A 25,161-nucleotide genomic window follows, 5' to 3' on the forward strand; every position below is an offset into this window, starting at 1 on the left:
TTTGTAAAGAATTGAATCTGTGTAGCATTTATACATTGAGATTATTTTTTTGGCAAACATTTATACATTGAGATTTAAACGATAATAGTTGTGCAGTCTCAACACTACTACAACAAATCACAACTAATTATAACTACTATAACTACTCTAAAACCTGTTCTGGTGTGATTGATGTCCAAGAGCAATCAATAGGCATGCATTACACCTTTCACCTCTCAAGGACAAGGATATCGGACCTTCTTTGGTCGTGGGTCGGTCCCTGCGCTTAGCCTCCTGCCTGCCCTTACTGGGCTGCTTTCCATCCTCTTTCCTTTGAGCAGCTGTCGACTCTTTTCGAGGCTGCTCGGGCGCCTTTTCTGCTTGTTGAGCCTCATCCCAAAGTGCATGTTTCTCTGTCAGAGCAAAGGAATCTGCTAAAGTTAGGTCTTCTTTCATGATCATTTCTCCGAACAATAGGTGGTCTGCTGGGAGTCCTTTTTGGAAGGCTGCACTTACTATCGAGTTATCACATCCGACGATTTTCGCCTTCTTTACTTTGAATCTTTTCATGTAATCGCAAAGTGACTCATTTAGGTTGTTCTTTACGTTGAACAAATGATCAGACTTTTTCTTAATCGAACGATAAGATAAGTATTCTTTGGTGAAAACCAAGGAAATATCATCAAAATTCTGGATGGATCGCACCAGCAAGGTATGAAACCAATCTTGTGCTTCGCCTTGTAAAGTGGTGGCGAATATTTTGCACATAAGGACGTCGCTTCGGTAATGCTTCAAGTGTCTTTCTAGATCCTCATCTCCTTTGAAAGATATGAAGTGCGACATGCTAAACTTGCGTGGAGGCTCTGCCTGGTTGATCTCATCCGTGAAAGGTGACCTACTTATGTTGGTCATATCCCGCCTTAGGGCTTCATCAGCCATTTCGTTGCGTCAGAAATCACGCATCTGTTCATTGAAAAGTCTTTCTACCTCTTCTTGGATTTGCCTTTGTTGGGGGTAGCGGAGCTCTCAGCTGCCCCTAGTCTTGACCTACCGGTCTAGGCTGCTCTTCTACACACTCGGCTCATCTATGTCGTGGCTGCGGTGTATGAGATAGGTTCTTAGCAGGCGAGGAATTTCTTTGCAGGCTGCCGGTATAACTAGAGCCGAATTGAATGACTGCTTCTTTCCGTTCGCCAGGCTGCCTGTTCTGATGTGATGTGGAGGATGCTCCTTACGAGCCTAACCGCAAATGAATAATTTGCCTAGAAAGCTGCTCATGTTGATTATCGAAGTGTGGCCTCAACCGTGAATGTATACTTGCATGTGGGCCTAGTCAAGAGTGCACACTCCTCCGCGCGCTAAGACATGAGTATACGCTATCTCGGGGGCCTAATCGGGAGTGTGCACTACCTGAATGCTCGGTTCGTGGTTGGTTGAGTGGTTGCTTCCCAGGACACTGCTTGAGAAGTTCCTCGTCTGCCCTTGTCTTACTTCGGGACACCTCATCTGGGGCACATTGGATCTCGGTGCGTTGCAAAAGTTGATTCACCAAGGTTGTTTATTGTGCAAGGGCGCTCATCAACTCTATGACTTGTCGAGACAAGTGTTGTTCGCCATTTGGATTGGAAGAGCTTGGATGGAAAGTGCCTCCTTGAGCAGTGGAAGGGTAGTATACTTCGGGTACGAGGTTTGAGTTGGGAAATGTCAAATCGGCGGAGAAATGCGGTGTAAATGCCACCGGCTCAATGATTGATCTGGATGGTTGAGATAGTCTCGAGCCGACTTGGGTTGCTTGGGAAGCCATGAGAGCAGGCTAGATCACGAGAGCAGGCTGGGTTGCGGGAATAGGCTGGGCTACGGGAGCAAGCTGCTCAATACGTGGTGCATACGAATGCGAGGCCTCGGCTCGGGCCCGTGCAAGCTTGGATGGCACAGATTAGGCCATGGTGGAACCTCGTAGTGGTGGTGCCACTTTGTTTACGACCGTATTTTGCCTCTGGATCTCCGCGATCCCATTTCTTGAGTATTAGAATTTTCACTTGTGGAATTTTCTAAATTTCTAGCCATTATTTTTTTTTATTATACGTTTTATCAAAGAACCTTTGCAAGTAAAAAATTCTAATAATAAGAACGTATAAAAAATATTCAAATGGACTAGAAAATAGAGAAAAAATCTTTTTGTGCGAGAGTCTTCTACGAGTATGGATTTCAACTATCAATGAAAGCACCAATTTGTGGATGCAAATTTCTACCTCCTTCTTCTTAGACAAAATTGCACATACAAAACAATTAACACCTTAGAGTCAAGGCCAAGAGTTTCACGCTCCCACGATGAATGGGGAGGGGGGGCTTTGGCCGAAGAAACTCCAATGCCAAAGTTAGAATTTAGAGAGAAAAAGTGTTTAGAGAGTTTGTAGAATTTTGCAAGAGTGTTGGAATGATTTTTTGGTGAAAATGGGAGCCTATTTATAGGGATAGGCCGGTCCCCTTTGGGAGAAGGTGTGGCCGGCCATTAGGTAGGGTTTTTAGGTTTAATTTTGGTTTAATTAGGAGTTATAAAATAATTAGCCAATTAATCAAAATAACTCCCTAATTAACTTAGCTAATTATTATCATAAAAAGGAAAGATGTGGTAGAAAAGGTAGAAGGCATGGCTGATTTATTTTGTGGGTGAAAAATGGCCGGCCTTTTGTGGGAGTTTAGGGTAAAATGAATGACCTAATTGCTAATTATCATGATTTTAGAAGCAATGTTTTAGGAGTTATGGAATGAATAAATTATTTAACTAATTGATTAGTTAAATAAAGAAGTAGAAAATACATGGAATGAGATAGGCTTTGGGAATTACCTTGTGGATGAGATTTGATGAAATAGGTTTTGAATTGTTACCTATTTTGGGCACTTTTGACTTTGTTGAGGAATGATTGCCCGCTACTCACGCCCAGGAATCCCTTTGTACCTCAAGGATATTTTTGTCCTCTTTTATCCCGAAATCCACGTGTGACTTTGTGATTATTTTTGGCTCCACAAATTCTCCTTTTTATTCGATGGCCATGTTAAAAGCTAAAACACACTGAAGCTGGATTGTTGGATCACTGTAAATGCAAGATTCCCACCAAAATTTGGCCCGCCCCCAACAGATTCGAATTTTCTTGCAAAGTCCGCCATAAAATCCACCCATCCCCTTCTTTTGATGTCAATAGTTCGATGTGTTGACAAACACAAAAGTGTTCTATTTTTTCATGACTTGTAAAGCAAAGGAGGGAAAAATGATAAAGGGTAAGGTTTATCATTATCATTATCAACATTCACCGTCCTTGTTTCTAATATATATAGCATGGGTATCCAATGTAGTATTAATTTGCATAGTATGTAGCACTGTGAAAAAAATGACACGTACAACAACAACAACACAAGAACTATTAAGTCTTATTCTACTAAGTGGGTTGGCTGTATATAAATTCTAAAATGTCACTAGGCTAGTTTTGTGACAAGTTTTTCGTTAACCTCAGACACTCCATATCTTTTCTTACAATTTATTTCAAAGTGTTTCTACATCTTCCTCTACCCTTTTGAACTAAGCCTCCGATTTATAGTCGCGTCTTTTAACTAGAACATTTGTAGGTACAATCACATGCAAACTATGTAATAAGTTAAAGTATTCTCCATTTTGAGGTTTCGGAACCTAAAATGTTGATTATGGATACATATATCAAATAAATAACTTACAAACCGTATACATCAAGTAAATCGAGATGCTTGTAAGTATTCTGTGTTTGTGAGATTTCAAACCCTAAACGTTGGATTATAGATACATATAAATAATCACATGTAAACCACATATGTTAAAGTAATTTGAAATGCTCGTAAGTATTCGAACTTAAAATATCTTAACTCGTCACAAATAATCTTGCAGTGGGCCATAAGTGTAGCACAGTTGCATGAAGCTAAAGAAACTTATAAGCTAAAGTGGGACAAAAGGTGACAGGGAAAATACGTGCATGCATGTAATTATGTAAAATAATAGGTTGGCCAAAGTAAAAGCAATGGAGTTTAGTCTAGGACTCTACAAAAATTGGACCCGTCTGTCATACGACTGCTTGCTTGCTGGGGGTTGTGGCTTGAGAATGAGAGGCCTAATTATGTTATTTTATAATTGCCTTGTTGATATGTGCTGCATGCCATTGTGTTTGTGTTTGTGTTTGTGATTGTGATTGTGCTTCTGTCCCCCGCTCACAGTGAAAGCCAGCCGGGTTGTATGGAGCGATGATTACGGAATTAAGTGGGTCCAACCCACGCTGGATGCCCTCTCAGTCTCAATCTCCAATATAAGTTATTTTCTGTGCATTCCAAATGGATGGGGATTGACTACCCTCCCACTTTTCATCATTTCCTATTTGAGCGTTTAAGGTTAAATTCGGTCAATATTTTATATTGATTTTTTTTTATAAAGATAATAAGACAAAAAACAATAGAAATATAAAATGTTAACGTGGCTTAACCGTGACCGTTCAAATAGGAGAGGATGAAAGAGGATGAGAAGTGGGAGGGCAGACAATCCCTATCCATTCCAAATACGATGCAAATGAATGACTTACAAAGAATAAGTTCATCGGTATTTTAACATTTTAATACAATATTATATATATATTTTTTTTGCAAATATTGACACTAAATATATTCTATCATATGTAAATTGGCTTGGCGTAGTGCCCAATACAATATAATGAAAAATAACATAGTCTAGAAGTGAGACATATCAACTTTGTTGTCTACTCATATTATAATACGCGAGATTGCTAAGAGCATATGACATTATTCAATAATACATTCTAAAAGTGAGACATATCAGCTCTTCGGTCTACTTATATTATAATAGATGAATTGTTAACAATGTGACAATCTAAGATACACGTAAAAAAATTTACTCTCAAACTCTCATTAGTGTGTACTTTAGTTGGCTTTGCCTCATTTTTAGTTAAGGTAATTTTTATTTTACTACTCTTAAGTTTTTCAAATTTCGCACTATACAATAACTTTTTTATCTCGCTTTCATACCAAAAAGTTAATTCTTCTTCTATTTTTATACTTCTATTAGTTCTGTTAAGTACTTTGTTAACTGATGAAGTAAACTTGCTATCGCCCATCAAATTTGCCAAAATTAGAAAACAAAGTCTCCCTCCCTTTTCTTTTTCCCTTTCTCTCTTCGAATCCCAGTATCGACTTGGGCTCCCGCCCCACTGCCGTTTATTCATGTTCTTGGTCTTCATCATTTCTTTAAGAATTTTTCTTATCTCTATTTAAAATTAAGAAATTTAAAAAAAATCACCAAACAAAATTGCAAATTTTGATTTTGATTATTCTTATTATTATTATGATTTTTTGTTCAGTTTGTGCTATGTGGAATCGAAAAGAAACAGAGGTGGGAATATAGGGTAGTGGTTTGATAACGAGATCTGAGAGATGCATGTTGGCATCGATGAGGTATCGATCCGTAGAAGGCGACCCATTCGAGAACGAGATCTGAGATCTCGAACTTCGACCCACAACGAGCGGGTTCTGGACCCTATAGTGGTTGCACCGTCGCATCGAATAGGGGTTTCGGGGCACGAACCCGGGTGGAAGAGCCGTCATGAATTCCGAGAAGGAATCCTCGACGATCTAAATGGGTTTCGGTGGGACATATGAGGTTGGATAGGGTTGACAAATGGAGGGAGAGTGTTTTTTTCATTAATTTTCGGATAATATTAGAGAAACCAAAATTTTAAATTAAATTAACAAACTAAATTATGTGTCACTAATAAGAAATAATCACGTTAATTAATGCTTAAGTAAAAATCTAATCTACAACAACCACATCATTTGATTTGCAAATTGAGTAATGTTATTCATATCATGTTTTTGTATTAAATTTAAAAAATTAGTTAATTAAATGATGATTGTGGTATACAAGAAATCTTTCTCTTTCAACTTTTCAAATGATATAACTGTCCACATCATATGCCATTTAAAATAATATAGAAATGTAGTATAAAAACATAGTATGAATAACATTACTCTTTCTTCGTAGCTAACTAATGAAGATGCCTTTTATATTCTGCTTTATAAGTCTCTGTCTTCTGATTACCTTTTACCCATTACTTCAGCTTCGCAGTTTTTCACAAAAAAGTTTGATGTTTGAATTCCATGATTACAATTATATTCTGCATTCGGGTTTTTTAGATATGAATCGTGTTTGTTATCCGCGTAACATCTGCCTACTTATGAAACTTAATACTGCAAATTTTGATTTCTCACTTGCTCCTTTCATGTTCAGCAGGAAATAGTGTGCCACTTTACTTACTGAAACTCTGCAGAGAAGGGTAAAAAAGGCAACCTCTTAACAGTTCATAGCTAGTCCTACTATGGGGAAGAAGATAAACTTGAAGGCTTTGGTGGATAAGGGGAGCAACAAAGTTATCTTCGTAGAGTCCGGCGATACTTTTATCGATGTTGTTCTAAGTTTCTTGACAATCCCCTTAGGAATAATAATCATGCTTGGTCGTGAGTATTCAGCACAAGTGAAAATAGGATGCATGAACAATTTGTATTTAAGCGTGGAGAAATTTAACCAAGGGGAGTTGCTGTCAGATGCATCTAGAAAAATGTTGTTGCTTCCCCCCAACGCGGCTGAATCTCATTGCAAGAACCTTGTATTTCAAATTGATCACAATGCCAAGCCAACACGGTACTTTGGATGCTCTAGGTTCCTGAAGCAGACCACGAGAAAGTTATTCCGTTACAGCCCAGGTACTACACTGTGCAGAGCCTGCGGATTTAACACGTCAGGGAAGATTACATTTTATGTGGATGTTCCAAGCGCCTTTGTAAAAAAGCAGACCATGCTTCTGATTTCCGATAATTTAAAACTGATCTTCCCTGATAGCAAATCATTCATTCCTTTATGTACCCAACTTAAAGTCAAAAGGACCAAGACGTTGGATTTGAGTATTGGAGTTGAAGAGGTACTCAATTGTTGATTTATGCACGCCTTGATTAACTTTTCGTTAAAATTGCAGTGGTGATTTCTGACGTGATTTTTTCCCCAGGTTATAAATATACTTACAAGCTCCTTAATATCAAAGACACCATTGACTGAAACTCTATTGAAGCATAAACCCGTGGCCAAACTGAGCAATGAAAATAATTATCAAGCCACACACATTGATCCTCAAACAGTAGGGGAGACAGTGCTGACGGAGGAAGATCCTCAAACAGTGGGGGAGACAGCAGTGCTGACGGAGGAAGATCCTCAAACAGTGGGGGAGACAGCAGTGCAGACGGAGGAAGATCCTCAAACAGTAGGGGAGACAGTGCTGACGGAGGAAGACAACATTTCTATCAAGCTGATAATTAGCAAATCCCAGAACTTTGTTTGCTACGCAGAAGCCGGGGCGGATTTTGTTAATTTACTTTTCAGTTTCCTAACTCTGCCACTTGGGTTCGTAGCAAAGCAGATACAGGATGGGTCTCTGAAGGGATGCATTGATCAGTTGTACCGGAGCGTCCAAGATCTCGATGCACAACACTTGAAGTCAAATCATCACAAGGAAATGCTAGTCAATCCGAAGGTTGCTCCTGGTTTTTGCTACAACAGTCCTTTAGGAATTGAGGAAGCCTCATATTATTATCTCAACGGGAAGCCAACTACCGACAGTTCACTTTTCTCTTCTACAGGATTTTTAGAAGGACCGACTTCTTTCACAGTAACTGACAATCTGGTCATAACACCTTTATCTGCACCCCTTCAGGTGTCTATTCTTGGCAAATTGCATGTACCTTTCACTGACACTGAAGAAAGAGTTGTGCTTATGGGCAAGAAGGAGGTGAGTAGTCATTTATAAATTTCGATTGCCTCTACCAACAGAATCTTTGGTATTAACTTGCAGGATCTTTTAAGCACTTGAATTCGGCAAAAATTTGGTTTTTATGAATTTTGGAAGCTAATTAAATATTCCTTATTTGTTTGCAGGCTTTGAGTCTTCTGGTGGCTTCTTTTGATAGTGACTCTGCCCTAACTAATGCCTTCGTTAGCAAGCCATATCAAGCATAACCAGAGCTTGGCTATATAAGATGAAGAGGATAGGATGTAATGATTTTTTTTGTTTTTTTTCAAACAAAAAGAAACCACGCTTTTGCTGAGCTTGCTCTCTTTTTTTCTCTCCTCTAGTGAGAGCCTTTCTCACTCAATGTGTGAGTGATTTCTGCGTCGTCGCCGGCTCTTGCCATGGCAAGGCCGGTGGTAGTTCGTTGATTTCCCTTTGTTTTGTTCTTTTTCTTTCTCCGATGGTTTTTTGTCATAACCCCATCCTGTTTCCTTCCAGATTTCCCCACAATCTCATCTTCCTGGTACTTTGTTTGCCTTTGTTTTCATCATCCCGAGCCTCAAATCTCGTTCACCTGTTTCATCCATCTCATTCGGTCATTTCCCCTATACCATCATCATCACTTGGCTCCATTTTCTTTCCACCAATCATAATTTCGATTCCGACAGTTTTCACCGCAATTTATCGTTGTTCCATGGGAGGGTGTGTAGAGCTTTGGCTCAGGTGTTCGCACCACCACCTTTGTTGACCCTTGTTGGTTCTTCTCATTGTTCGCCCTTGTTGGTGCTGTCGTTCGTGGGATCTCACTTCCCGCGGGCTTTGTTTGTTCTATGGTGGCGATCGTTTTGGTGGTTCGTGGAGGATGGAGCGGCTTTTTTCTTCCTCAACTCTGGGACTCGAGATGGTGTGATGGCAGGTCCTTGTGGCGGAGATAGCTTGGCATTGTTGGGAAGTGTCGGCAGTAGGAAGAGCTGCTACAGTAGCTGTGTTTTAGGGTTTCTTTTGTTGTGCTGGGTCCCAAGGCTTTCTTTTGTTCTTAAGTGTATATTTGGGCTTTTCTGCTGTTTTGTTTCTTTGTGGGTAATATATTTCCCTTTCTCCAAAAAACAAAAGATTTTTTTTCATGATTATGCAAACTTGGGATTGGTGTTTTCGTGTGTGGGCAAGTTCGAATGTACTAATTTCATTTTATTGCAACATGAGTGGACAATAATTTTATATTCTGAAAATAGTATACTAAATAAAACATATGTTGTAATGTTGGCAGAATGGAATGAAAACACCACGTAGCAGTTGCAGTGTTATGGTTGATAGGATTTTTGGTACATGCACAAAGTGTGGATAAAAACATCTAAAAATACTTGTAAGAGTATAAGATAGTTGTAGTATAAATGTTTCAGGGATTATTAAAAATAAATTATATTTAAAACTAATTCTTAATTAATTATTGAAACAAAGAAATTGAAATTGTGACTTAAAATGAAAAAAAATAAAAAAAAACTAATTGAAAACAATTTTAAAGAAATTGTCAAAGGTAAAATAAACTAAAAGAAAATGGTTTGGAAAATCAATTTAAAATGCACTAGGGTTCCGCTATCATGTTAACAATCCTATATTGCATATAAATTACTGTTTAGGCTCAAATTTACACCATCGGCCCGTGCAATCGAAGCCGTTGAGTGAGCATGATTCTGAATTGTTGAATAAGAAAGTCAAGATAATTTTATTTTGTTAGGAGATAATGTTATAATAATAATTATCTTTTAATAAAATAAATCATCTTGATTTTCTTGTACAAAATAAATGGGATACAGAACATTTTGAATTAATTTAGAGTTGTTACCGTGTGGATTAGAGCAGCTCAGCTTAGGACTCTTATCATGTGGCATGATGGGATATGAGGGTATGTATAAGGCACAACAGCAGATAAGTATGTATGCAGGTATATGCCTTTTGATGGTATGTTGGTTTTGGCCAAGTGAATGTGTTTATTGGGGATTATATTCTATCTTATTTTGCGTGCATGGCTGCACCTGGATCAATGTGGTGGACATAAAGTTCTAATTGGACTAGGAGACAATCTAAGGGCACGGTTTCTAAAGATAAGGAAGGAAGAAATGGTTTTTTCGAATAATGGTGAAGTAGAGTCAGATGATGATGGCATCTAAAAGATAGGCTCCTGCTTATCTTGAAAAGTCTTTGACTGAGGTTCTAGTTGATAAGTTTGAATTGAAGTCAAATTCTACATTAGTGGGGAGTTGCGCCACTCGACATTTGCTTCTATAAATACAGTACCGCGAACAACAAAAAAGACCTCCAACTCAACACACAAACTACCTTGCACAAACCCTCGCTCTACGAGAAACCTCTCAAACATCTTGCGATTTTTATTTTCTTTTTTGCCAACACATCTTCAATTTGGATAAACAGCATTGTGAAGTCAACCGGCAAACATCTTCAGTTTACATAAACAGCACTGTTGCCGTAGAGTCAGCCGACCGCGAAGCATCTTCAGTTTGGATAAACAATATTGCGACGAGGCTAACTGGCTATCTATCTAAGTCTCGGTTGAAAAGGATTTTCGAATCCTTATTGGCAGAGGTCATCTCATCAGCTTTCTCGGCGAAGTGAGGTGTTACCAGGTTACTATATTCGGCACCCTGAGAGCCGAATTTGATATTGAACTTCACAGAACTAGCAGCCTTGTCTTCAAGCTCTAGAACCCGAAGGCCGAGACGTGTTCCTTCCTCAACAGCAGTCGCGAGATTCAGAAGTTAACAGAGCACCCAAAGTAACATCAACCCATTTTACTCACCAACCGAGCTCGGCCGACGAGTTAGCACACCCTGCACACAACCGAATTACGTAGTTAACTATTAGTTACTCGACCTGCACGCCATGTAAGCTTTGTAGTTTTTAGGGTCAACATTTTGGTACGCCTAATGGGACCGAGTGCTAAAACTACAAAGTTTACATGATATATCTTGATCAAGCTTCCTGGGATGAGTTTCATTGCCTATTAAATGAGCAAAAACAATACTTTGAGAGATGGGGTAGAATTTCTGAAAGGCAAGAGGCCGGGGGGCAAATTTCTGCTCTAGCCACAATCAAAATTCAGCCTCAGAACATTATCGAGATGGCGAAAGAAGAACCTAGGCCACTTGTTGTTTAGGTCGAGACTGAAAGTATGGTAGGCCTAGAAGAAAAAAATCAAGTTTCTGAGCCACAAATCAACTTAGAAAATGATTCGTCAGAAAAGTGCTCCACTGACGAGGCCGAGACATTGGCCTAACCCAAGGAACCACGCCAATTGATATGATTATTGGCGATATGGTTGATATAGAGACATTCCATTCGGTCAAGTTATTTGAATTAGAAGCCGAAATTAACAACGTAATCATGCCTGGGGAGCATAATAATTGTCTAACATATTCGACGGCTGATAAAAAATCTTTCGTCAAGCCAAACATATCTGGAGATGTTATTTTATTCGGCTTTGAAAAAAACTCAAAGTGAAAATTTTTTTGTACAAAGATCCCGGCTTGGGATAAAACATCGTTGGCCTCCTCCTGATTAAGGTTCGACCATTTTTATTTTCGTCTGCTAAAATATATATATATGAATAAAAAAATCAATAAATTATTTTCTTAACCATTCGGCGTTTTACTTAAGAAAATAAAAAGGGCAACAAGATGGTGCACTTAAAAAATATGCATGGCTGAAAAGTTGTTCTTTAGTCGGGTCGAGAAAAGATGTTTACAGAAGGCCACCCGTAGTAGGTGGAAGGCCTTCGTGTAGACTAATCCTCACTCGTCAAGGATGAGCATATATAAAGGAGCTCCTTGGTGAAATCTAAAAAAAAAATAAAAAATAAAAAAATGCAGAGCCTGCAAGCCAAGGCCGCCGAGTGGAGTAGATGCTTTAGTCCGAGCTTAGGTGCCCTCGGCCATATGGCTTTTCTTTCCATTCGACCATTAGACCACGACATCTTCGTCTTATCGATTCGAAGCCCATTTTCTCGATTAAGCTCAAAAGATGCTACGTGATCGTATGGTCTCAGCTGTTGTTCATCTCGGTTTTTATCTCACCAAGCATATATTACTAAACATGTTCCCCGGCCGATGAAGTTCCTCGGTCACTTTTACATGAGACCTTCTGATGTTTTTGGCTGTATATATATGTGTATATATATATATGTATGTATAAATGAAAGCAGCCTTCATTTTCAATGAATAATTCCAAGACAAAAATAATTTTTGGGAAGCCAATTCAAAAAGACATGTTCCAGTGGCCGTAAATTTTGGGTGGTAGGCCCCTGGCCTAATATTATTTAGTCAAAAAGTCTTTGAATGGGGTCATTCAGCCATGGGGTCATTCGACAATAAAGTGGAGACATTATTAAAGGCAGCTCTTCGACTGGTGCATTCGGCTGATGCACGTATTCGTCCAGTTATTGATGTGACTTCGATTGGCTGTGGAGATAATTCAAGCAGTGTGATCTGTTAGTTCTCGGCGGTTATAGAAGGCACTCGGCTAGACCCCACAATGAGGTAAGAGGCAGATAAATGACGCACTCTATTTGATGCACTATGAGTCTATGACTAGCAATTACGTATGGCCATGAAGCATGCCACGCTATACTGGGCTAGGGCCGGCCCTGCGTTATCTTCCCTGCATTTTGATCTGAAAAAAGTTAATTTATGCGCTTTCGCTTACTTCTATGTTAACAGGTGCTCTGGCAATCATAGTGGCTAATCCAACTGACCTTGTGAAGGTTCGACTTCAAGCTGAAGGAAAATTACCAGCTGGAGTTCCTAAGCGATATACTGGATCCTTAGATGCTTATTCCACTATAGTGAGACAGGTTATTTTCTTAACGTAGAACATTGTTTTTCTTCGTCCTGTTTTCTTAAATACATATCAGCTCATTTGTTTTTCTTTTTTTGTTTAATATTTGTCTAACATTTAGGAAGGATTGGGGGCCCTCTGGACTGGGCTGGGGCCAAATGTAGCACGGAATGCTATTATAAATGCTGCTGAACTAGCCAGTTATGATCAAGTGAAGGAGGTAATCTCATAACATTCCTTCTCATAAATGCAGTTATATTTATGAATTTCAAGTTAATCTAACCTGCCATATCTAGGATAATAATCCCAATGATTCCTGATTCTTCATACTTATGCAGACAATTTTGAAAATTCCAGGGTCAATAGACAATATTTTAACTCATCTCCTAGCAGGTCTGGGTGCCGACTTCTTTGCAGTTTCTATTGGCTCTCCTGTTGACGTGGTATGCACTCTGCAACTAATTAGTAATGACATTAAGTTTTGTGGGTTTTTAGGATTGATTGCTACCGGCAGAGACGTAGGAAACTGTTGAATTTTTTTTGTGTATTTCATGTCAAAACAATTATAAGATGAAACATTATATAGGAAAAGAAAGAGAACATAAGCCTAACTTGCCTAATTTCCTAACTTGCCTAACTTGCCTAACTTGCCTAATTTCCTAACTTGCCTAATTTACACAAAGAATGTTGACTAGCCTAACTTCACTAGTCATCCAACATGTTTATTTCATACATGCATTTTAACAAAAGATATGACATTCCAACAGAAACGGTTGCAACATATGGAAACTACAACAGAACTGTAAAAATAAAACAAAATTTAAAGAAAAGTAATCAAATGATAAATCTCTCTCTCTCTCTCTCTATCTCTCTCTCTCTCTCTCTCTCTCTCTCTCTCTCTCTCTCTCTCATGTATAGTGTTGTCTTGTAAAGAATAGCTATAAAACTGAAGAATATTGAAAATCATATGATAAATGTGCATGCTATATTCCAACCTAACAAAGAAAAACAGAATTGATAAGCGCATGTTATATGTATTCTCGAGTTTTAAGTCATCACTGAATGTTGGCTTTGCGATGGAAGCATGACCTGCATTACATATTATTCGGTGCAGGCTGTAACCACGGTTTGCTAGTGAAAGATTGTGACGACATTTTCTTATTGTACGAAACAATTTTATATAGTTTTTTAGTGGATGAGCTAGTAAGGCAATGTTGGCTTGGACGCCTTCCTTGTTATGTTCCAGGTGAAATCTCGAATGATGGGAGATTCAACTTACAAAAACACCTTTGATTGCTTTGTCAAAACTTTGAAGCACGAGGTATGCTTTTTCAGTTTTAATCCGTAATTGCACTCTGATTCTGTAAGTCATTAGACTCGTAAACCTTCAAAGTTTTTGATACCTACAAGGCCAAATTTCCACATGGATTTTTGTCACCAGCTTCCTCAAATGTTTTGTAATTCATGACATACTGCAGGGATTTTTGGCCTTCTATAAAGGGTTCCTCCCAAACTTCGGTCGGCTAGGATCTTGGAATGTGGTTATGTTTCTAGTGCTAGAGCAAGTAAGATTGAATTGATAGGGTCTCTTCAATTGCATAGGTGTTTCATGTTCGAATCTGCTAACTTGTCCATTGTAATGATGCCCTTTTGCTCCTGTATGATCTCTATGGCAGGCGAAGAACGTTTTCCGGGTATGAATATGCTCGTCTGATTTCAGTCACCACAAAGCACGAAGACACAGCTTTTGCTTTGGAATGGCCCTCTTCGATTGTTAAAGATTCATTCTTCCCCCCAAATTTCTTCTAGGCATAACATCCTTATATTTTTGTATGATTGGAGAGTTGGAAAGGGAGAGTCATATCATTGTACCCTTCTTCCTTCAGCTATACTGGACAATTATATAAAAGGCGATCCCAAGCCAACAAAGTTCCCCACTTTGCGAGTGTCGGAGGAGGAACATCTGTCATACGCAGTCTTACTCTTGATTTGCAAAAAGGTTTCCACGACTTGAACCCGAAAAGGTCACTAAAGAGCAACTTTTCTGTTGCCCCAAGTCCCGCCCTCATAATGGACAATTATATAAATATTATTATTATTTTCGCATTGCCATTTGAAATTTAATATACCAAATAATTATTTTTCTTGTGGCATCAGCTAAGTAGGGATGTTGTTGATTGCACTGCCTAAAACGTTTTATATGATTTGAGTAATCCTAAAGACCCTCGTTTAAGTAACATTTTAGTGGAAGTGAATGATATGAATTGTGCATAAGCACTTCTCTTTGGATAGAGATTTGCATCCACAAGTTGAATTAGAAATTCCGGTTCCACCTGATTTTTATTTTTTTTAACTTTGGAACGCCTGATTCTAATCAGACATTCGAAAAGTTAAAAGGAATAAAAGGAATGGAATTGAAGGATTGCATTAAATATATATTTTACATCAATTATATCTCACCGTTAAATAATGATTATATAAAATATATGCAAGTATTATACTCATTCTTCAAAATTAAAATGCATCTTAAAATGTTCAAAATTTAGTCTGAACTGATTACTTGTTTGAATTAACTCCATAATATCTCGCATAGTCTTAACGGATCATTTTTAAGCTATCATTAAGAGATTATCCTTATGAAAATTTACCAAAATCGAAGGTTATTTAGTTATCTAACTATGACACGGTAATAGACGAATACAATATTGTTCGCGATTAAACGATTTTCAAATTTGATAAAAGAGTGATTTATGTTTAAATAAAACAGTGCAATAACAGTTACACATGCTACATAGCAGGTAGTGACACATCTTAACACGAGAGAGAATTAGGGAGTGTTTGTCCTCCTTAACCCTCAGCCCTCACTGGATTGGACTAAACTAACATCTAGTCTAATTCTGTGTTTGTTAGTATCAGGGATTAGCATTAGTGGAACTAAGAGGGACTTGCGTTCACTAAAGCCTTCACTGAAGGGCCTTAGCGAGACCTTCCAAAAACAGTCGGACTGCTAAGACTAGCTTCGTTCGCTCCTCTAATCCTCTGCGAGCTTCGTCGATCTCACCCCTTATGCTTTCAGACCCATGGATCTCGTCCTTCGCACATCAACAGCAACATCGGTCTCGCACTGCAAAATTAGGACAGTGGTCTCAACCACATGCTCCGACTGTTGATCAAACATCTCAACCTTTCAAAGAATTTACAAACACGAAAAAATTAAAAGAGAAATTGACGAAGCAAATCAAATCAAGGGTTGATATAGGCTTTCCTAAAGCTCATATATGTTGAAAATGGAGATAAAATGCTACTAAAGCAAATAATTGAATAAAAGAAACATCTCAACATTTCAACAGCAACGACTGAAGGAACAAAGCCAGGCAGTAATAACTTGATCAGAGGGAGATATAACCCATCAGCTTGTTTCTAGGGAATGTGAAATTTTGAAGAAATTTTTTGCATAAAATAGTTTTGAAGGATCTGAAATTTGGCAGAGAAAAGATGAAGAAACGAAGAGAATATGACAGGGTCAAAGAGGGAGAAAAGCAGAGAAGTTTATAAGGAGAGGGAGAGTTCTTAAAAAATGAAAAATGTTGCATAATAATACAATATTAATAAGTATGTATTAAAATATTAATAGATATGTATTAAATAATGTAATATTAAAGTTTGTTATTATTTTGATTTTTAATTCAAGTTTTACTAAATTAGTCCAGTTTAATCTAATTTAAATCAGTCTAGTTTAATTCCTTAAGATAATCTAGTCCGAGATAATTTAATGCAACGCACTGTTACCTTCTATTGAGGATAATATTTATTTAGAGATCTGAAAATTCATTTGACGAAGTGTTTAAAAATGGTGGTGGGTGTTTTTATTTAAAGAATATCATCAAAGATGCTCTAAGCCTACCCTACCCTAACCGCTGATTGATGCTTAGACGTGGGACCCTTTTGGACCCTCATCCTTTATTAACATAAAAATCTAATCATGTGATCCACAACAACTTCACGTACCTGGCATCGCCCAAACCCAAAATGTAGACAACGAAATGGGATCCGGATCCGGATCCAAATTATAAGGATTTTAAGATCATCTCATTCATTGTGTATCGTACGATTAGAAATTATTTGATTTTTTTTAATTAAAATTAAACACAAATAGTATTTGATAAAAAAGAATCGTACGAGGTACAATAAACAATTATATGATAAAGATTCGTATATTCATCACAAGGTGAATTTAGAGAGGATCCCTCCAATAAAAGGTGGTGAAAAATCATTTCAGTACCTAACTCCCGCGATAATTACGAAAAAACGGTCGTATATATTCCCGGTTTACAATAATTAATGATTTGATAATATAGATTTTCACTTCAGCCCTCAAACTTTCAATGAATTTACAGACCCGCTCAAAACACTTTTTGCAGAACAGGAGGGCAGTCCACGTAATTTTGGCACTATCAAAACAAGCGATTTCCGTCGTCACTCTCACTGGCGACTGCGACTTTCTCCGCCACTGCGCACTTCACCATGGCCTCCGCAGTCCGAACTTCTTATCCCGCTCTCTCCCGAGACCGAAACGTTACGAAACCCGAATCGAAGTTCACGATCCCTCCGCGTTTCGTCGACTCGCAGAACGGAAACAACCGATTCCGAGACGTTTCGTCGGCGAGCTCGCTGCAGAGAATTCGACTGCGGCATGACTCGGCGGTGCTCCGCCCCGTTGTCCCGCACCGAGTTAGGGTTTCTTCTAACGACGCTCAGTTCGGTTCGTTTTCGGAGGAGAACGAAGTTCAGGCGCCGAGTTTCGCCGAGTTTATCACTTCGGAGCGGGTCAAAGTTGTGGCGATGCTCGCTTTGGCGCTGGCTCTCTGTAATGCGGACCGTGTCGTGATGTCGGTGGCGATTGTGCCGTTATCGCTCTCTAATGGCTGGAGCCGCTCGTTTGCTGGTATTGTTCAGGTAGTTATCTCCTCATTTCTCCTTTTTAAATTTAATTTAATTTTTCTATTTAATTTTTTATTGAAATGATTTTATTTGAATTTATGAAGTATATGAGCACAAAAAGTTTTGAAATTAATGCCTTCAGCTGAGGGACTGCTCCAAATCACCAAAGAGTTGAACTTGAATCAAATAATTGGTGATTTAAATATTGAGAAGCTGTTTAAATATGTAGATGTTGAATCAATGAACTCAATTTATTCTCATGATCTTATTATGACTATGGAAAGTAATTTCCACACACGCATTTTCTCTCCTTGCACACCCATGTTTTTTTATGCCTACGGATTGAATAAATCAAACGAGAATCAAGGGACGTAATAACCAGGGTGTGGAAAAGGGGAAAATATTTAAGCTAAAACTGTTGAACTCATGGGTTTTCAACAAAATCGATCTAGAAATTGTTTTTGGTGATAGTGGGGAAGCTGAAATACTCATTTGAAAAAATGCTTGGCAGTCATCTTTCCTTTGGGGATACCTGGTATCTCCCATAGCTGGAGGGACACTTGTGGACTATTATGGTGGTAAGGTAGTCATGGCATGGGGGGTCGCTTTGTGGTCTTTAGCTACCTTTCTTACACCGTGGGCTGCGGAAACTTCTCTATGGGCCCTCCTTGCTATGCGAGCTCTCCTTGGAATTGCAGAAGGAGTGGCTCTTCCGTGCATGAACAACATGGTAGCGAGGTGACGGTGGTCTCTAAACTTCATTTTTAGATTTATCAATCACATTAAAGTCAGTTTAATGATGTGCTTCTAGACGCACGGGTTCTTTTTCAGTTAAATTGTTGGTTAAGCTTTGATCAAGATGTGAACTTTGTGTTTCAGGTGGTTTCCTCAAACAGAACGAGCCAGAGCTGTTGGACTTGCAATGGCTGGGTTTACGCTTGGAAGTGCAGTAGGACTCATGCTTTCTCCAATCCTCATGTCACAAGGTGGTGTATTTGGACCATTTGTGATTTTTGGTTTATCCGGATTTCTTTGGGTTTTGGTGTGGTTATCGGCAGCATCAAGTACTCCTAACCAAAATCCTCAAATATCAAAATATGAATTGGATTACATATCGAACAAGGGGCAGAAGTCCTCTTTGGTGGAGAATAAACCTAAGACAGCCAAAGTGATCCCTCCCTTCAGGCGCTTGCTATCTAAAATGCCAACCTGGTCCATAATAGTTGCGAATGCCATGCACAGCTGGGTAATGCATATACATCTCATGTCAGGTTATTTTACCTGAGAATCATATTGTTAGTGTCCTTAACATGTGTTGAATATAACATCATCTAATTGGGGACAAAATTCCTATAGATAATTTTTTGTGAATTCATATTTGCTTTGTATCCTTGTATGGAAATTATATAAATGCTTGCACGGAATCATTATTTTTATTTCCTTTTTCAATTTTTGCAGGGTTTTTTCGTTATTCTTTCCTGGATGCCCATTTACTTCAACTCTGTAAGGCCTAATGTTTAACTGTATTTTCTTTTTCGCTTTCTATTGTGAGGGTTGTGTAGCTTATGCTTGACTCTCTACTCCAGGTGTACCACGTTGACCTCAGACAAGCAGCTTGGTTTAGTGCTGTTCCATGGATTGTCATGGCGGTCATGGGATATGTTGGTGGTTTGTGGTCAGACATATTGATACGAAATGGTACGAGTGTCACTTTGACTCGGAAGATCATGCAGGTATGTCAAGGAAATGCGGTTCTATGTACTAGGTTTTTACTATAGGAGGCCTTAAACTTAAAGATGGATAATCCATAATATGGGGGTTCTCACTTCAAATATGGTTAGAATGATCAATAAAATAGATGGGAAGGAAACTCCTATATTTTGAGCTTATTTGCGGAAGGTTATACTTGTAATCTTGAAGTTTAGCATTATCAAATGTTTCTCATCACCGGGGATTGTTAAATTTCTAGTCAAAGTAGATCTTTAAAGGTCGTACCCAGTGCACAAGGCTCCCGCTTTACGCAGGGTCTGGGAGAGGTGAATGTCGGATCTTTGTTCAAGAAAAATTTTATATCCTATAATGTCATATATATGAATTGAATTTCCGGTCATCTTATTGAATGTGAATATTGTTCCTTCTCTGCAGTCAATCGGTTTCGTTGGCCCTGGGATAGCTCTTGTGGGTTTAGTTACAGCAAAAGGTCCAGCATTCGCATCTGCTTGGCTTACTTTAGCAGTCGGGCTGAAATCTTTTAGTCACTCCGGTTTTCTTGTAAATCTCCAGGTTGGCACAGTGAATGTTGTTAAAGTCAACTCTTTGTTAGCAGTTAGTACCCAGAATTGATTCTTTATTTGTTTGGTGTGACTTAATTATGATGTTTCTTTAACCAGGAGATCGCTCCACAGTACTCTGGTGTTTTACATGGTATGTAAAAGTAGAATTCAGTATATTAATTTTCCAAAGCTTAGTGAAATATACAAACTTGTTTACTTGGTAAAATTTGATATTATCCCGTTATTTGTTGTGTTAGGAATTTCAAATACTGCGGGAACATTTGCAGCCATTTTGGGAACAGTTGGAGCTGGTTTCTTTGTTGAACTCGTGGGTTCTTTCCAAGGATTTCTATTGCTCACATCACTCTTATATATTCTTTCTGCCCTTTTCTACAACGTCTTTTCTACCGGAGAGAGAGTAAATTTTGATGAACCTAGTAAGTATCATCGTTGTTGATTCTTTAAACTTGATTTTCCGTCCAAGCCCCCACCCCGCTTTCAAACTTCCATTAGGAATTACAGATATTTGACTTAATGACCAATTCGTTGCCTTGTTATACCGTTTACACATTACGCGGTTTTATACTCCTAATGGGTTGACAGTTTTATATCCCTAATGGCATGTGGATTGACTTTTGCTTGACAGTTCATGAATGATATTTTAAGGCTGCTGGTGAAGCATCAATTGATAATGATGAGACGATGTGTTTTCAACTGTAACTAATGGAGCAGTCTTATGGAATTGGACGGTATGTTGGAAAGCGACTTGACGAATGGTACAGATCGTTCGAAGATCTGTTCGAAGTCATCCGTTGTATCGATGAATAACCTTTTTGTTCAGTGTATGAATTCAAAGCGTGTACAGTGGATTTTCTAGTAGTGTTCCTCCTCCTCATGCATCAGTAGTTTGTTTCAGGTGCATATGGGGATTCTGGTTGCCAAATTTTGTAAAAGATATGTATAAATATGTTCCAGAGGTATGATGCCGGATTCTTTCCTCTTACCTTCCTCATTGATTGATTGTGGTTAACATCCACACATGCATGAATGACTGATGGTAGCATTTTGTTCGAGTGATATGCTACAAGTCAATATCATCATTTTAGATATATCAAGTAAAAAGTTGAAATTACGAGCGCACGATGAAAATGAACGCTAAAAATGAAGATTTGAGCAAAGGAAAATGATTTACACAATCCCACCTTTTGCTTTCATCCATCTGTTTATGTTTCTTAATTATTTCCTATTTTATTCAATCAAATGGTTAGATAAAGAAATCGGCGTACAGAAGGAAAAGGAAGTGCAGAAATGGAGATGCAACCTATTAATATATTGTCTCATTGGAGAGATTTTTTAATGTGACCGGTACACAGGATGGTACATCATGTGTCATTAAACAAATGATGGGATATGTGGGCTAAAAAGTTAATAACTTAAGAAATAAAATTTCCTACCATTCCTATAAAAACATGTGGTGTACCACTTATATTCCCGTCTTAACTAATAATTTCTCGTCCAATTGGACCAAATAACATTAAAAATTAAAACTATTCTTCCTTCTTTTTTCTGTTTTGGCAACCACTTTTAACATATTCTTGAATTCTTCTATTGACCAAATCATAACGTTGATAATTCAAATTATTGTTGCTGAGTTGTGCTTAATCAAAACACGGAATCACGATTAAATTACTAATCACTTGAATTAGTCTTACAAGGCATAGACATTAGTGGGCAAATCAAAATTCAGGACTTAAAATTTTATAGGTAAGAATCATAAATACTTGTAAGCAACAAATGCCATGTCGGTTTCGTTTCATCGAAAGAGATGATCAAAATCCGCATATGCCGGCCAAAAACTCCATAACTTGTGGCCATGAAGAGAACACCAGGTCCTCACAACCTGCAAACAAATCAGAGGAAGCAAATCTCCAGTTTCCAGCATGAAGATGCCAACAAGAACAAAACTAAGCAGCAGCATCGACCAAGTCTTATCAGGGCAGCGGTGAAGAAGGTTGCTGGGATTTTCAAAGTTCTTTTCGGGCAGAGAAAGGCTGCTGCTGTGATTGAAACAAGAAGAAACAGTTCTCGAATCCAAGGGATTTCGTGTAAGTTTTCAACTTTTGTGTTGCTTTTGCACAAATCTAAAATTAGACATGTTTGGAAGTGCTTTTAGAATGGCTAAAAGCACTTCCTTTCAGACATGCTTAGGATTTTTATTGATAAATTTGGATGTAGTTTGAATGAAAGCGCTTTTGAGTAGAAGTTCTTTCTGTAGAAGCATTTCCAAATGGACTAAGATCATGTGTTTTGCAGCTTGGTAGATACCATATGTAGATGTGGTGCCTTCAAAAGTCGAACATTAAGTAGTTTTGTTGATGTTTTCTTCTGCCCTGCAGCTTCAACTGATCGTTCGGCAACTGATCGTTCGGCAGGGAGTGAGACTAGGAGTAGGAGCTCATCAAAGTTTAAGCTCTCACAGTCCGCTAGTTCTGCCAGTGGATTAATTGAGATGACTAATTTCTCCTTCGAAGAGATTCTCAAAGCAACCGAAAACTTCTCTCCCGCGAATAAGATTGGCCAGGGTGCATTTGGAACCGTCTACAAGGGAAAGCTTGGAGATGGATCTCTTGTTGCTGTAAAGCGTGCCCGCAAGGTATGGATATTGGTAAAGCATTGTTCGGACAATAGTTAATGTCATTTTCTGTTAGCTTGCATAACGACTTGAAATTTGCGCAGGCTGTGTCCGACAAGCACTTAGCAATGGAGTTCAAGAATGAAATACTTACCTTGTCAACGATCGAGCATCTGAATTTGGTAAGGTTATATGGATACCTGGAGCATGGAGATGAGCAGATTATTGTGGTTGAATACGTTGCAAATGGAACGCTTCGCGAACATTTGGATGGTAAGTCTTGTGAAAACTTATGTAACTTTATTGGGTTAGTAAGTATAAGCCGGAGAGCAGAAATAGTACCTGAGTATCTGTTAGACATAAGTTCATCAGGTGGAATATGTAAGTTCCGCCGAGAAACTGGAAATGTTACTTCAAAATTTCAAATAACAAAAAAGAGTTGGATAAATCAAAGTAGAAATAACATAATACTTCGATCCAGAAAAGTTCTTTATAAAAATAGTCATCTTTTCATGAAGGTATCATTGGAAATGGACTTGAAACCGGGGAACGTTTGGACATTGCTATTGATGTGGCTCATGCAATCACCTATCTTCACCTGTATACAGGTATGTACATCATTTTCAATCCAGAGCACTCGACCGATAAAGATTTTTTCATTTTGCTTCCCAATTAGTTTGAGTAGACTTAGGAAATTGACAACCTAAAACATCTCATGTATTTGACAGATCCTCCGATAATCCACAGAGACATAAAATCTTTAAACATCCTCATCACTGAGAAAATTCGGGCTAAAGTAGCGGACTTTGGGTTTGCACGAGCATCTGCAGACCCAAACGCAACTCATATTTCAACTCAAATAAAAGGAACTGCAGGATACTTGGACCCCGAGTACCTCAAGACTTATCAACTCACCGAAAAGAGTGATGTTTACTCCTTTGGTGTCTTGCTTGTAGAACTTATGACAGGAAGACGACCCATCGAACCACAGAAGCCATCCAATGAAAGAATAACAGCAAGATGGGTAAGATTATAACTGATTAAGCATTCTTTACATTACTAAACCAACATGAAGCTGGAAATTTGTTGGGATTGATGTCTGTTTCTGTATGTTGCTTTGCGGTAAAATCTTCCCATATTTCCACCTTACATGATTTAGCCATCGCTGAAGTCTTGTTTTACTCTTAATCTCCCCGATTTCTTTGACTTCCGACATTCATCACATGTTTCTGTTGAACTTTAGACATTCTGTCATTCATGCTCTAGTAACATCCACCATGTTCCTGTGTCGCATTTGCACATGAAACACTCATCAAATGAAACCGCTACAGGTGCGGTGGCTCAGTTCATCCTCCTCTTCAGACGTCCTGTTCCCATGTGTTAACACATATCAGCCTAACCATGTTAACACATATCAGATACCCGACAAAGCAAATTCCAAAATTAGAAACAGAAGAATTTCATCATTCAAATTACAACTAGTAGTTGAATAATTCTTGTAAAGATTGAAAAATGCATGTGCTTTTAGCTTCAAATTCATGAGACCGGTGAAGAAAGTTTCCGATCCCTATAGATTATCGGAGCACAAATGAACTGTTGTTTACATCTGCAGGCAATCCAATTGTTGAAACGAGGAGATGCGATACTTGTCATGGATCCAAGGCTACGGAGAAATCCGGCGTCAACCATGGTATTGGAGAAAATCCTGTTGCTAGCTCAGCAGTGCCTTGCACCTCTAAGGCCGTCAAGACCCTCCATGAAAGAATGTGGTGAAGTATTATGGGGAATTCGAAAAGACTTTCGAGAAAAATCCCTCTCTTCTTCTTCCTCATCCGCTGTTCATTATTCTGCCAATTATCCAGTGAGGGATCCAAAGATGACTCGGCAGATATCGTTTGGGATTGAAGATGATGATAGGCATAAATTTATCTCTGCCTAGCTTTTAAGAATTTTGAGTGAATTATTTACTTAAATTTGTTTTCTTCTTTAATTCATGTGTTAATTTGAACAAAAAAGAAAAGAAAAAAAAGGATCTTTGTGTATAAAACCCAATCTTCAAATATTGAAATTCAATGTCAATCAGATTTTGTGATGTCTGTAGTTCTTTCTCTATTGAAAGGATATGTAAAACCCAAACCCAAACTGCACAAACTGTTTTATTCCATTCTTCGTGTAAAACCCCTTTTCATGCTTCCAAAGCTTTTGGACAACTTTTGGAAAAAGCACTTCTCTCATACAACAACAGAGTTGTATCATGACATTATTGGTTTTTTTTCGGGTGAGTGATGTTAATCTTACCACATATTTGTATCATCTCTCTAATAGAAGTAGAGCTCACTAACACATGTGAGGTTCATCTCTATTAAAGAGATGACACAAATATGTGGTAAAAATAGCATTTGGGATACATATTAGTATTCCATCATAGCGAAACTTTCTTATCCTCCTTCTATCTTCTCGGCTCTTTTTGACATACTACAATATTGCACGATAATCCAAATTGTATATTTTTTTAGTAATCAATTAAAAATTAACCTTGCCAGAAATCAACCAAATTCGAAATGCTTTAATTATCTAACGATTATTCAATAAATAGACGAGTCATGTTATTTAGTTAACTAAC

The 25,161-nt window shown here is 38.3% G+C and overlaps 4 protein-coding genes across 4 annotated transcripts; all 4 read left to right on the forward strand.

Annotated features, from left to right (window-relative positions):
• The first annotated feature begins 6,090 nt into the window (after window positions 1-6,090).
• Window positions 6,091-9,090, forward strand: LOC126589091 (uncharacterized). The gene is made up of 3 exons (XM_050254277.1): window positions 6,091-6,983; window positions 7,068-7,844; window positions 7,991-9,090. Exons 1-3 carry the CDS (start codon window positions 6,384-6,386, stop codon window positions 8,069-8,071), a joined length of 1,458 nt encoding a protein of 485 aa, XP_050110234.1. The 5' UTR covers window positions 6,091-6,383; the 3' UTR covers window positions 8,072-9,090.
• A 3,386-nt stretch (window positions 9,091-12,476) lies between these two features.
• LOC126589092 (mitochondrial uncoupling protein 1-like) lies at window positions 12,477-14,661 on the forward strand. The gene is made up of 6 exons (XM_050254278.1): window positions 12,477-12,708; window positions 12,814-12,912; window positions 13,031-13,135; window positions 13,939-14,013; window positions 14,171-14,257; window positions 14,369-14,661. Exons 1-6 carry the CDS (start codon window positions 12,565-12,567, stop codon window positions 14,390-14,392), a joined length of 534 nt encoding a protein of 177 aa, XP_050110235.1. The 5' UTR covers window positions 12,477-12,564; the 3' UTR covers window positions 14,393-14,661.
• A 2,410-nt stretch (window positions 14,662-17,071) lies between these two features.
• On the forward strand, window positions 17,072-20,909 carry LOC126589093 (probable anion transporter 4, chloroplastic). The gene is made up of 9 exons (XM_050254279.1): window positions 17,072-17,648; window positions 18,145-18,371; window positions 18,513-18,879; window positions 19,092-19,136; window positions 19,220-19,366; window positions 19,779-19,916; window positions 20,024-20,057; window positions 20,164-20,343; window positions 20,553-20,909. The coding sequence occupies exons 1-9, from the start codon at window positions 17,217-17,219 to the stop codon at window positions 20,561-20,563; spliced, it is 1,581 nt and encodes a 526-aa protein (XP_050110236.1). The 5' UTR covers window positions 17,072-17,216; the 3' UTR covers window positions 20,564-20,909.
• Window positions 20,910-21,604: 695 nt separating this feature from the next.
• On the forward strand, window positions 21,605-24,630 carry LOC126589094 (calmodulin-binding receptor-like cytoplasmic kinase 2). The gene is made up of 6 exons (XM_050254280.1): window positions 21,605-22,011; window positions 22,303-22,559; window positions 22,643-22,811; window positions 23,057-23,146; window positions 23,267-23,562; window positions 24,151-24,630. The coding sequence occupies exons 1-6, from the start codon at window positions 21,780-21,782 to the stop codon at window positions 24,475-24,477; spliced, it is 1,371 nt and encodes a 456-aa protein (XP_050110237.1). The 5' UTR covers window positions 21,605-21,779; the 3' UTR covers window positions 24,478-24,630.
• The last annotated feature ends 531 nt before the right edge of the window (window positions 24,631-25,161 follow it).

This window comes from Malus sylvestris, chromosome 11 (assembly GCF_916048215.2).
Source record: "Malus sylvestris chromosome 11, drMalSylv7.2, whole genome shotgun sequence".
NCBI classification, from domain to species: Eukaryota; Viridiplantae; Streptophyta; class Magnoliopsida; order Rosales; family Rosaceae; genus Malus; species Malus sylvestris.